The following is a 13,319-nucleotide window of genomic DNA, read 5'->3' as shown; positions in this document are numbered from 1 at the left end:
TCTGGTTGAATGGCAGATGACTTCCAGTCCAAACCCTTACAAGCACTCTTCTATGAACTTCAGGTATATGCGCTGCTGCCAACCCATTCATTAACGTAGCCCTGTGTGAGAGAGAAACAAGCCCAACTATACAGCGCTTAACTATTTATTAGACCCCAAGGATGATGGATCTTCTAGTTCTTCCTGAAGCCCTTAGTACTTTCACAACTGCAAAGGTGAAACAGAAGTACTCGCTGAAGTTTTCAAATTATGTTTTAGGGAACATTTGTATAAAATTTTAAAATGTTTTTTTTTAAAAAAAACTACAGAAATTCATGCAAACTTGACAATAAAGCTGTCAACGTTTTGTACGCTTTTTTTTTTTAAAAAGCCACCGTTAAAACTGGATTCCATATTCCGAAATGCTAAATGGGCGCTTCACAACACTGTTATTATGGACATGGCAAGAAGTGATTGAAAATCCTTTGGCGCTGCCTGGGTGGCACGGCTTGGAGAAAAAGATCCGATGGGTTATCAGTTGCTGCCATGATTTACAGAGGTAAGGCCGGTAGTCCCCATCTGCCTCATCCTGGAGTCTGGCTGAGCTTTCTGCAGAGTTCGAGGATTTCTGCATGATGGTTTGGGTCGTTGCAAACAAGGCCAAGTGGTACTCTCGGATGAGCTTCTCGAGGCACTGCACGCATCTCCGTAGGTTGGCTTCTTGCAGGCTGAGGTTCTCCCCTCCATTCGCGCGGTCAATCCAATAAAAGGCCGACATGCTGTCAATCATCAAGAGGCAGAGGGAAGGGTGAGAGCAAAACATGTTTTCCAGAGAGTAAAGGGTGAGCAGCAGCTGGGCACTGCTGTTGCAGGTCACGAGGAAGAACCTCCCCAGACATTGCTTGATCAGTTCCTCAGAGCTCTGGCACAGACTGTGTTCCAGAACGGTCACCAGGCGCAGCATGTCAAAATGGAAGTCGGTATCAATAAAAAGCAAACTGACTTCTAAGCCCCCTCCCGCTTTGGGGAGAATGCAGCGGACGATGAGGTGATAGAGCATTTCCGTCTTCCCTGTTCCTTCTGGACCGTGGAATTCAACAACATCTCCTGTGCAACAAGCAAGAAGCAAGGTAGGGTTTTTTTTAATCCAGAAGGATAGCTGTAACTCACAGACAGGCACAACTGGCCAGGTTTCAGTTCTAACACAAGTACACATCTTTTTGTTTCCGAAATCCCTTTCCTTTAGTATGCTGAACTTTCAACAGCACCATGTTCTGAGCTAATGTAAAAAGTACATGGAATTTGGGGCATCAGTATCCCTTCTGATCTTGCAGAGTTAAAAGAAGACTGCTTTAACGGAAAGATGTTCTGGGGTTTACAGTATTTGGTGGTGGAAAGTGTTGTCAAGTCACAGCCAGCTTGCAGCGACCCTGTAGGGTTTTCAAGGCAAGAGACATTCAGAGGTGGTTTGCCATTTGCCTGCCTCTGCGTACTGACTCTGGACTTCATGGGTGGTCTCCCATCCAAATATTAACCAGGGCTGTCCCTGCTTAGCTTCTGAGCTCTGACAAGATCAAGCTAGCCTGGGCTATCCAAGTCAGGGCATTGGCAGTATTTAACGGGGAATAAATGGCACTACAGACAAGAGCCCGGAAAGAAATGCAAGTTCACACCAACATGTTTTGTATCCGAGAAAACAGTTTCCCAAGCCGTTATTTAGCTTTCAGAGGTTGCTATTGTTTGGAAAAGAAATACTGTAACAATGTTCAGATTACATAATAATAAGGAATAATTTTAAACCTCATATACTTTTCACTTATAAATCTCAAAATCCTTCAAAAATACACTCCCTTAAAAGAAAGCCAATGACTTACAAACTACTGGAGAGGAAGGAGAATTAATTGGGTCAGTCAGTATACAATGCAAAGAGATATTAAAATATAACTTTCAGGTTCCAATCTTAATGCATAAGGATAATGAGGGGGGGGGGGTTCCCCCAAGGAAGACTGCAGTAAACTGTGCAGATGATGTACTGCATGTAGGGAAAGGGGTCTTCAAAAAGGTCCCTTGTCAACATCTCTGTGCATGTAGAAAGCTAACAGCTGGGAGAAGGCTTGCCTTTAATGGATCCCATGTGTACTTCGAAGTCATACAACCGTGTGACGAATTAAGCATCAAACTGGCATATTTGCTATCTACCTTCGGATTTGCCAATTGTTGCTTGTACATACTTTAGAGGCGGAAATGTGGTTTACCATGAATGGGATATCCTTCCTCAGCAAATAGGCAAGGTTCAAGCTTTTTCAGGGAACTTCTGCCTTCAAGTCGAGTGAGCAGCTTGGAAACAAACAGAAAAGCAATCTGTTAATTTAAAAACAACGAATCAAACAAGCTAAATGTCAGGGTCGTATCCTAAGCACTGTGAGCAGAACTGGGCCAGGGGAAGAGAAATCTCCTATTCCCTCTTTATGCGGCAGCCAGGCTGTGTTCCCTAAAATACACCCTGCGGGGACAAAAGGATCCTCAAGAACAGGATAGCATAGCATACTGCACTGGGGGGGAGTGGGTACCTGCACAGGGCATATGTGTATGAAAAATTAGCACAAGCCTGGCATGAGCAGGCCTCCCTTGCCCAAGCAGAAGGCAATTTAGGGTGTAACCCACAGATTTTACACAAATAACTACATGACAGTTATTTTAAATACATTTTTGCATAAACAACTGCAAGTATAACTCTTTCAGTCTTCAATTCTAGACACAGCCCTTGTTCATAATGTATCTGCAGAAAAAGCAGGCAGAGTACAAACACAATGCACTCTACCCACACTGAATTTGTTTCCATTAAGCTTATTAGTTTTATTGATTTCTGTGGAGTCTTGCCAAAATTTGCTGAAAGCAGCTAAGAGTATACAAGACACTCCATTAGAATATGCAGTCCAATGATAAAACCCTAATGGCTCTAAAAAGAACATCTTATTATACTGCATTAACACAACAACATACTAATTATACAAGGCAGACTAAAAGGGCTACTCCACCGGCCATAAGAACTTGTGTTGCTTTCTACAAGCCTGCATACTGGTGTATTTAAAAGGTACATGTGTCTAGGCAACAGGTCCTGCAGCTTGGAGGCCACTACTGAGAAGGTCCTGCAGCAGTCTTCCACCAATCTAACGACCTGAAGATGACTGCAGCAAGAATTATCCTGAGCTTTGTAGGGTTTACTCATTATTTATTTAGAATATTTCTGTGCCATCTCTTTGGAGTCCTCCTCGAGGCAGCTAATAATTAAAAGCGACAGTATAAATAACAAGCCTTTGGACATAAGCAGCATAAAAACTGTCCATAAAACAGAGCAGACCATTAAAAAGCTGGTAAGATAAAACTCTACATTAAAAGCCGAGGCTCCCAACAAGAACGGAGGAAGATGTCTGCTCCTTTGTTGTTGTTGTTCAGTCACACAGTTGAGTCCAACTCTTCGCGACCCCATGGACCCCATGGACCAGATCACGCCAGGCCTTCCTGTCTTCCGCCGTCCTCTGAAGTTTGTTCAATTTCATGTTCGTTGCATCTATGACACTGTCTAACCATCTCATCCTTTGCCGTCCCCATCTTCTTTGACCTTCAATCTTTCCCAGCATCAGGGTCTTCTCCAGTGAGTGCTCCCTTCTCATTTGGTGGCCAAAGTATTTTCATCATCTGGACCTCCAGGGAACAGTCAGGGTTGATTTCTTTTAGGATTGACTGATTTGATCTTCTTGCAGTCCAAGGGACTCTCAAGAGTCTTCTCCAGTACCATAGTTCAAAAGAATCTATTCTTCGGCGCTCGGCCTTCCTTATAGTCCAACTCTCGCAGCCATACATGACTACTGGGAATACCGTTGCTTTGACCATTGTAGATTTAACAACTTCATCCTGAATATAGTCATCTATTAACAAGTTGTACAATTTCTGAATCATTTTATCGTTGGATGAAGAAGAAGAGATTGGCTTTAATACCCTACCCTTCACAACCCAACCCAAAGGTGTCTCAGAGCAGCTTACAAACTCCTTTCCCTTCCCCTCCCCACGACAGACACCCTGTGAGGTAGGTGGGGCTGAGAGAGCTCTTGACAGAAATTGCTCTTTTTCAAGAACAGCTCTTATCAGAACTATGGCTTGCCCAAGGTCATCCAGCCAGGTGCAAGTGGAGGAGTGGGGAATCAAACCCGGTTCTTCCAGATTAGAGTCCTAGAGTACACGCACTTAACCACTACACTAAACCACTACACCAAACTGAACCATAATCATGTATATAACAAAGAAATGGACGAACTATCTTTCCATTTTATTTGCCCATTTATCTTATTCTTCAGCTTTCTAGATATAATGGACCATTTATTTTGGTTTGCAAGTTTAAAGGCATTTACCAAGAATTTCCTGGAATGCACAACTAGGGAGCCTAATGCAATATGGATTTTTGTGTAAGATGAACAAGTCATTCATTTTAATGGGATGCTCTGTTTTCAGTACCCCAAACAATATCCTGAAGTGCTAGGAGGCACGTACGCACACACACACACTCAAGAGATTAGGCATTACAAACCTACGTAGCAATTTTTACCACACTAACCTTGCATTTTGGCATGACGATTCCCCCCCTGTAACTTTATTTTTAATTCATTTTCCATAAAGTGAAATACAAAGAAGAGGAGAAGGAGGAGATTGGATTTATATCCTGCCCTTCACTTGGCGTCTCAGAGTGGCTTACAAACTACTTTCCCTTCCCCTCCCCACAACAGACACCCTGTGAGGTAGGTGGGGCTGAGAGAGCTCTGAAAGAAACTGCTCTTTTTCAAGAACAGCTGTGACAGAACTATGGCTTACCCAAGGTCATCCAGCAGCTTCAAGTGGAGGAGTGGGAAATCAAACCCAGTTCTCCCAGATTAGAGTCTGCGCACTTAACCACTACACCAAACTGTGAAACATAACCATATTGCATCCAGAGAATCCAAACAGGATTATGGGAATGAAATAGAAAAAGAATTACAGACTAAAATTATTTTAGATAATATTTCAGTACATTTTACAATATGGAGTATGGGACATACACAAAGTTGTTCTAGTACAAATACCTCAAACAGGAATGTTTTACCAAATATTTTATTTTGGTTTCAGAGAAAGCGATCCTGGTACAACTACTTAAGACCAGGGTAACAAAGTATGAACACACCAAACATCCTGAATAATGCATTCAAATAAAAGTTGCATATGTGTGTGCCTTAGCCGGTAGAGAGGTGGGGACTTCCAATAACAGTATAATGACATTTTATTCTATGTAACAGAATTTTTATGTAGGACCTTTAAAAATTTTCAAAATGCATTTGAGGCAGGCATTAGATGAATATAAATACTGTTTTCCCCAGGTTACAGTATAACCTTTGCAGGTTTTATGAAATGGATTTACTCTTAATTATTATTTTTAATAATAGTACTTAGCATTAATTACGACTGCTCATGTATTATTAATAATACATAGCATTAATTACTATTGAATGTTTTACGAAATATTTTATTTTGGTTTTGGAGAATGCAATCCTGGCACAACTACTTAATGTATTATTATTATTTATTATATTTATACCCCGCCCTCCCAGCCATGGCTGGCTCAGGGGTAACAAAGTATGAAGACATCAAACTTTCTAAATGATGAATTCAAATAAAAATTATCTATGGTTGTGCCTTCGCCGGTAGAGAGGTGGGGACTTCCAATAACAGTATAATGACATTTTATTCTATGTAACAGAATTTTTATGTAGGATTTTAAAAAAATTTCAAAATGCATTTGGAGGCAGACATTAGATAGATAGAAATACTGTTTTCCCCCTAGGTTACAATATAACCTTTGCAGGTTTTATGAAATGGGTTTACTTTTAATTATTATTGTTAATAATAGTACTTAGTGTTAATTACTGTTGCTAATATATTGTTAATAACACATTGCATTGATTACTATTGCAAATACTTTATTATTAATAATAATTACTCAGCATTTATATACTATTTTAGATGTGCTACATAGAAGCACTTCACAGACATTATCACAAAAATGAGACTGCCTTATACTGAATCAGCTCTCTGGTTCATCAAGGACAGTATTGTCTACTCAGACTGGCAGACTACTCAGACTAATTACTCAGCATTTATATACTATTTTAGATGTGCTACATAGAAGCACTTCACAGACATTATCACAAAAATGAGACTGCCTTATACTGAATCAGCTCTCTGGTTCATCAAGGACAGTATTGTCTACTCAGACTGGCAGCAGCTTTCCAGGGTCTCAGGTAGAGGTTTTTCACATCACATACTGCCTGGTCCTTTTTAACTGGAGATGCTGGGGATTGAATTTGGACCGTATGCATGCAAAGCAGAGGCTCTTCCACTGAGCCACAGCCCCCTACCCTATTATCTTCTTGTAATCTTTACAACAGCCCAGTAAGGTGGGCAAGTATTATTATCCCCGAACTGCAGATTTGGAGATGAGGCTGAGAATGACTTGCCTAAAACCACCAAGTGAGTCTGTAGCAAGATCTGTCATGTCATAGCTCCTTCTCTTAGCCATCTCTTGAGGGTGTCATTGGGATTCTAAGTTAGGGGACTGACAGTGCTGGAGGATATCCATGTGGGATCATCACCCCAACTTGTCTCAAGACCCAAGTGAAGAAGGCTAGAGGCTGGGCGAGGACTCCAAGCCACACTTCTAGGCTAGGGAAGGGCACAAACTGCATTCTTGTGGTATGTTTCAATTTGTGACTGAACCACAAACCAATACAAACCAGGAAGTTGATTTGTGAACCAACCCGATTTGTATCGGTTCATGACCGCTGCTTTCTGCTCCCCGCTGCTTTTCACAGGGAGCAGAAATGAGGGGGTTAAATGGCTTCAAGCCATTTAAACCTCTGCTTTCTGCTCCCTACCAAAAGTGGTGGGGAGCAGAAAGCAGGGGGTTAAATAGCTCTGAGCCAATTCAATCCCTGCTTTCTGCTCTTCATAAACTGCCACGAACTGCCTTAAAATTTGTAGAAGTTTGTGGCAGCTGTTCCATTCACAAACCAGCCAAAATTCGTCACAAACCTTTGTTTGTGAGCCGGTTAATGCTCATCCCTACTCTAGGCTGCCTGGATGCTTTTGATGGGCACCCAGCAGCCAACACGTTCTACACAGAATATTTCCCGAGGATCAAGACTCTCTGCAGCTGCTCTTCCAGCTGCTGTCTCCTCTCATTTTGCTGCTCACTCTTAAGAAGCATCTCACTCTCTGACTATTAAAACCTAACCAGGATTTAAATATAATAAAAGCTCACACTCCCCCCCCCCCTCAAAGAACAGCAGGTGCATATCTGGAGAACTTCATATGCAAATTATTATGATAATTAAGTAATAATGCACCTAGGTTTCTGGTGTGTGTTTACCTCGTAATTTTTTGAAGCAAAATAACTGCAGTTGTTTAGCGTCATGCTGTGTGCCATGGGCAATATCCCAGGGGAGCCAGCGAACAACTTCCCATTAAGCAATACCAACAAAAGCCAGTCTCTCTTTAAGCCAAATTGTTAAGAAATTAAACATTAATTCTGAGGCCTGGACTATTAATGATCCTATTCCAAATGGATATTTTAATCCTGTCCACCTAGCACAGTGGAAGAGAAGGGGGCTGGGGAACCATCAATCAGCAGGGCTATAGCCATGGGGAGCCTTTGGGGGCAGTGCCCCCTCGGGTGACCCCGACTCCTTCCTGGGTAGATGCCAGACCCACCCCACCTACCCATGGTGGACCACGCCACACTCCTTACTCAGAGGGCGGTTACCGCGGCCTTGCCAGCTCTTCTTGCTGCTTCCTGCCTTGTCGCAGGAAGCAGCTGGAAGAGCCCGCGAGGCAGTGGCAACTGACTGCTAGGGAGCAACCTACTCCCAAGCAAGTAAGCACAGCTGCCTCCAGCACCTGGGAAGCCGGCTGGCCCTTTGCTGACCCCCCCAGGAGGGGGGACAGGGGAGCACTGCTTGGCTTGGATGGTAGCAGGAACGGCTCTTGAGTCGGGGGAAGGTGGGAAGTTGTGTGTATGTGTGGCATAGATTGCGGCAGGAGTGGCCCTTAGGTAACGGGGAGGGAGGAAGGTGGAAAGTTGTGTGTGTGTGGCTTGAATGGTGGCAGAAGCGGCTCTTGGGTAGGGGGAAGGTGGGAAGCTTTGTGTCTGTGGCTTGGAGGGTGGCAGGAGCAGCTCTTGGGTTGAGGGGGAGGGGGGAAGTTGTGTGCGATGGGAGTTTGTATACATGTGGGGCTTTCTTTTTCTCCGCTAGGATGATTAATTAATCCATGTCAGTTAAGACAAGTGAGCTATTCCATTTAAAGCCTATTCAGACAGTTTCTTCACTGATTAAAAGTGCCATGAAAGCATTACTATGAACCCTTATTCAAACAAGGTAAAAGACAAGACAAGGGTATAATGCAATAGAGTCCACCCCGCATGAAGGCTGGAAACCCTAGTTCTTGTTCTAGTACTCACAGCTGTGCCCAGTAAGAATATTTACCATTAGTTTTTCCATTAATAAGCCTGAAACATTTTTTTTAGTGGTACATGACTTGTCTTTATTATTAGTGCCCCACGAGCAAATAACACGCCCACTAAGCAAAAAAGTTCCTGGCTATGGGCCTGCCCACCAGTATCTATTTATTACATTTTTATCCTACCCTTCCTCTAAGGAACTCCTGGATCACCACCCTTCTTTCCAGCCCTGCACCCATTAATGTAACAACAGGCTGGCCCACAGACATAAAGAAGATGAAGTCTTTCCCTTCCAATTATCTCCATGGCAGGGAAAGCTTTCTCTGCTTAAACTTTACGTAAACTGTTAAGTCACGAAAGCCTAGGCCAAATAAGAATGTGGAAACTTATCACTAGTTACTAGTCACAATGTCTAGGGACCACATCACTCTAGTTTTGGCCCATCCACACTGGCTCCCAACCTATTTCTGGGACTTGAATTGTGCCAGTCTTGACGTTTAAAGCCCTATATTTGTTTCGTTTTAGACTGGTATCCTCCCCCTCCCCTGGGCCACAAGGCTCGGAGCAGCTCACAACGTTTAATAAAACAATCTACAAATAGGCATAAAACATACTTACAAAACACTAAATTACAATCCATAAAATAGCGCAGTAACTCATAATAAAACATGATCATTTGACACCCAACAACTAACACCCCAGACTACTGTAAAAAAACAGGTGACACTGCTAACAGGTTATAGAAAGCTGGCCTCGACCGTCCTCAACGGAAAGCCTGTTGGAACAACTCCATCTTACAGGCCCTACTGAATCTTGGAAGATCCCGCGAGGTCCAGATGTCATCTGGCCAAGAGTTCCACCAGGGAGGGGCCACTATTGAAAAAATTCTTGTCCTCATTTGGGATGGCCTGTTTTGGGTGCCCCCACCTTCTGAGATTAGGTGGGTGGCAACTCAGAAGAGGGCCTTTTCTATCATGGCACCAAAGCTCTAGAACATTCTCCTCAGGGAGACTGGCCTGCTCCCTTCTGTCGCTGTCTTTTGCCAGCGGGTGGAGACTTTTTTTGTTTCGTCTGGCATTCCCTCAATGAGCCCTCCTTCCTAATCAACGTTTTAATTGCTGTTTTTATATTGTCTTATGTATTTTAACTCTGTTTTTTTAATTGTAAAAAAATGATACATGTTTCCAGTAAGGGTTGGTTTTAATGGCTTCAAAATGTGATTTTATCATTTATGTTTTAAATTATTAGCTGCCTTGGTGATCCTTTTAAGGACAAAAAGACGGGGTACAAATTTTGTAAATAAATAATAGTAATAGCCATGATGGATATCTACTCCCTCCAGTGCCAGAGGCAGTAGGCCTCTATAAATCAGTTGTCGGGGGACAGTGGCGGGATGCTGCTGTTGCAGTCATCCTGCTTGTGGGCTTTCTAGAGGCAGCTGGTTGGCCACCATGTGAACAGAATGCTGCTGGGCCTGATAAGCCTTTGGTCTGATCCAGCAGGGCTCTTCTCGTGTCCTTATATTTGGGGTATGTGGCTACTAGATCCAGGGCCTTGGTTGCTTCCTCATGGAATTTGCCCAGGAAAGTCCACCTGGCCAGCTTACTTCTGACTTTCAGTAAACTGGTCAGCAACCTTCCCAAAGAAATTGGTGACAGTTGTTTTATTATAAACATTTACGCTGTTTACCTTTTTTTTCTTTAAAGAAGATGAGACCAATTAAATTGTGGACTATTTTAAGAAATAACTAAACTCATTACCAGTCACATTACTTTGACAACACAATCCTTTGCGTGTTTACTTGGCAATAAGGCCCACTGGGCCAAGGAAATGACAAAGAAAATTGTGTCTATACGCTGAAATAAAAGCAATACAGATTGGGGCATCACTGATGGAAGCATGAACTAGCCGTGACTCTCTACGTGTCTTGAAGGCAGCTGTGTGAAAACAGAAAACTCCGAGCGGAATTTGAGATACAAAACTGCTAGTATGACATCTTAAGATCCCCCCGCCCCGTATTTTCCGTGAAGACTTTAGCACTCCTCTAACTAGCTGCAGTGGCTCAAGTGGTTAAGACGCTGAACTGCAGGCTGTGAAAGGTCAGTAGTTCAGCAGTTTGAGACCTGAGTGTGCTGCATGACGGAGTGAGCTCCCGTCTCTAGTTCCAGCTCCTGCCAACCTAGCAGTTCGAAAGCAAGAAATTGCAAGTAGATAAATAGGTACCACTTCGGTGGGAAGGTAACAGCGTTCTGTGCACCTTGGTGTTTAGTCATGCCGGCCACATGACCACGGAAACATCTTCGGACAGCGCTGGCTCTTCGGCTTGGAAACGGAGATGAGCACCGCAACCCTAGAGTCGGATTCGACTGGCTTTCGAGCAAGGAAACCTTTACCTTTTTTAACCTACTAAAAATGTATTTATTTATTTATTTATTCGGACTTATCTCCTGCCCTCCCCACAAGCAGTCTCAGGGCGGGTTCCAACAATATAAACACGATATAGAATACAATTAAAACCACTTAAAACAACAATATAAAATAGCACAAAATCCTATAATACCATGTAAATTCTGATCAGATGTCTTAGCGATTACGATGGAATTAAGAATCCAGGCCACTGACAGGTGGCCAGCCAGAGGGAGGGGACATCCTCCACCTCAACCCAAAGCCTGGTGGAAGAGCTCCATCTTACAGGCCCAGCAGAATTGTAATAAATCCCACAGGGCCCTGATCTTATATGGGAGCTAATTCCACCAGGTGGGGGATAGGGCCAAACCCTAGTCAAGGCAAGTTGGATTGTGACGACCCCTTCTCTGGGGAGGTCTGGTTTTACTTTAAAATGTTCTTTATGTTTTGCTTTACTGTGTATATCTGGCTGCTACCAGGAAATTTTAAGGCTTTCCAGACCTTTATAATATAATATTTCTATCACTGGGTAGGTAGGTCGAGGTTTTAGGCTTTCATGAGGGTCTATGTGTTTATTGAGGAAGTATGTCTTTCAGAGCTGGCAGACTTAAATAAAAGGTTTATTGATATAATTCGTAAATAACAGGATAGTACTCTGTATCTATGAATGGGTAAATACTGAACAATTCCAACTAGTTTTTCTCTCACTTTTCTCTCACACTGTCAGGGATTTTGGCATGTAACTCATTTCTCAGGGTCATATAGGTTTCCTATTTCATTCCCGTCTATCACTCAGACTTTTTATTTTTCTCTTTAACTTTACTTTCTTGTTTCCTTATACTTTCAACTTTTCTTCATACACAAAACTTAACTCTTGTATCACACACCATACTGTCTCTCTCTCAGACTTCAGAACTAACTTATCCCACACAGGGATGTGTCTCACTCCTCTCATACACAGAACTTAACTAACTCCCTGTCTTTATCAACTGTCTAAACTGTAACTCTTGACTGACACACATTTTCTAAAACCCCTCCCCCTTTCTGCCAATCACCAATCACACTCACTTGCCTGAGTACATGGAGCTTTCAGCTGGGTGTGTGTGTGTGGGTGTGTGTGTTGGTTAAAAACTCAGTTTGGTTTAGTGGTTAAGAGCATGGCTTTAATCTGGAGAACCGGGTTTGATTCCCCACTCCTCCACATGCAGCTGCTGGTGTGACCTGGGGTCAGTCACAAGTTCTTTCAGAGCTGTTCTCTCACCAGCAGTCCTCAAAGGAGCCCTCTCAGCCCCACCTACCTCACAGGGTATCTGTTGTGGGGAAGGGAAGGAGTTTGTAAGCCGCTCTGAGACTCCAAGTGAAGGGCGGGGGTATAAACCCAATCTCTTCCTATTCTTCTTCAAAAGACAATTGCTAGCTTAGATGGCTTCTAAGAAGAATAAGACACACTCATGGAGGTCTATGGAAAGCTACGAACAGAACCTCCACAGCCAGGAGCAGTATACCTGCAGGTGCCAAATAAATAACTTTGTGAGGGTGCGGATGGGGCTGTTGCCCTTCATGCCCTCCTTAAGGGAAGCCTGGCTTGACCCCATTGGAAACTGGGTACTGGGTTACCCCCACCCACCCCCAGCCGTGTAAAGGAAAGGGGGGGGACATTTCCCTTTCTAAGCGCGCGGCGTGCATAACAGACTGGGGGGCGTGCACGACAGACTGGGTGGGGGACACCGCCCACTGCCTCACCTGGGCTCCCGACTCCGCCTTTCCGAGGCCGTCCACCATAAAAGCGGCTGGGAGGAGGGAAAGCGCCCCCTCAACTCGCAACCGACAGAGGCGCCAACGACCTTAGGTTCCGGCGCGCACGCGCAGACCGCGCCCGCCGGCCCGCTCGCCGCCAGAAGCCACGCACGCGCACTTGGCAAGAAAGTCTTCGGAGATTCTGTCCGCCCCTGCCACAGCCTTCCCGTCCCGCGCATGCGTATCGCAAGCCTCCTTGTTGTGCTACAGCCGTGGATCGAACCGAGGTAGCGTGTAGCCTGATTGACCTGTAGGCAGATCTCTGAAGCAAGACTCGTTCAGGCTTTTTAAAATCCGGAGTGACTCCAATAACCCCAGACAGCGTGCAAGCGGCTAATGCATCTGGAACACTGACGATGAGATAAATTTTCTTAGCCTTGGAAGCGTCACTGGATTTTTTTTTTCCTTTTGCAAACTTTCTAATTCTTTAGAACTCTTTGTCGGGATGATGCAAACTGTTTTCACATAGTTTGGGGTTGGTCCGAATAAAAACTTCTGTTACTAGAAAGTCTGTGATTGCACTCCTATGCGCGCTTATCAGTACTTGCAATTCGGTGTAGCGCGCTGTGCCTTTGTAGCAAGGATCCCAACCCAG

The 13,319-nt window shown here is 43.9% G+C and overlaps 1 protein-coding gene across 2 annotated transcripts; it reads right to left on the bottom strand.

Annotated features, from left to right (window-relative positions):
- Positions 1-376: 376 nt before the first annotated feature.
- XRCC2 (X-ray repair complementing defective repair in Chinese hamster cells 2) lies at positions 377-12,752 on the bottom strand. 2 transcript variants are annotated; one of them, XM_015426347.1, is made up of 3 exons: positions 12,671-12,752; positions 2,235-2,340; positions 377-1,086 (listed from the first exon to the last, which is right to left on the bottom strand). In XM_015426347.1, exons 1-3 carry the CDS (start codon positions 12,707-12,709, stop codon positions 377-379), a joined length of 855 nt encoding a protein of 284 aa, XP_015281833.1. In that variant the 5' UTR covers positions 12,710-12,752. The 2 variants fall into 2 exon arrangements, with proteins under 2 accessions (XP_015281833.1, XP_015281835.1); XM_015426349.1 differs by having other exon boundaries at positions 2,235-2,316.
- Between the last annotated feature and the right edge of the window lie 567 nt (positions 12,753-13,319).

This window comes from Gekko japonicus, unplaced genomic scaffold (genome assembly GCF_001447785.1).
Source record: "Gekko japonicus isolate JY-2015 unplaced genomic scaffold, Gekko_japonicus_V1.1 scaffold691, whole genome shotgun sequence".
NCBI classification, from domain to species: domain Eukaryota; kingdom Metazoa; phylum Chordata; class Lepidosauria; order Squamata; family Gekkonidae; genus Gekko; species Gekko japonicus.
This window is presented reverse-complemented; position numbering and strand designations above follow the sequence as displayed.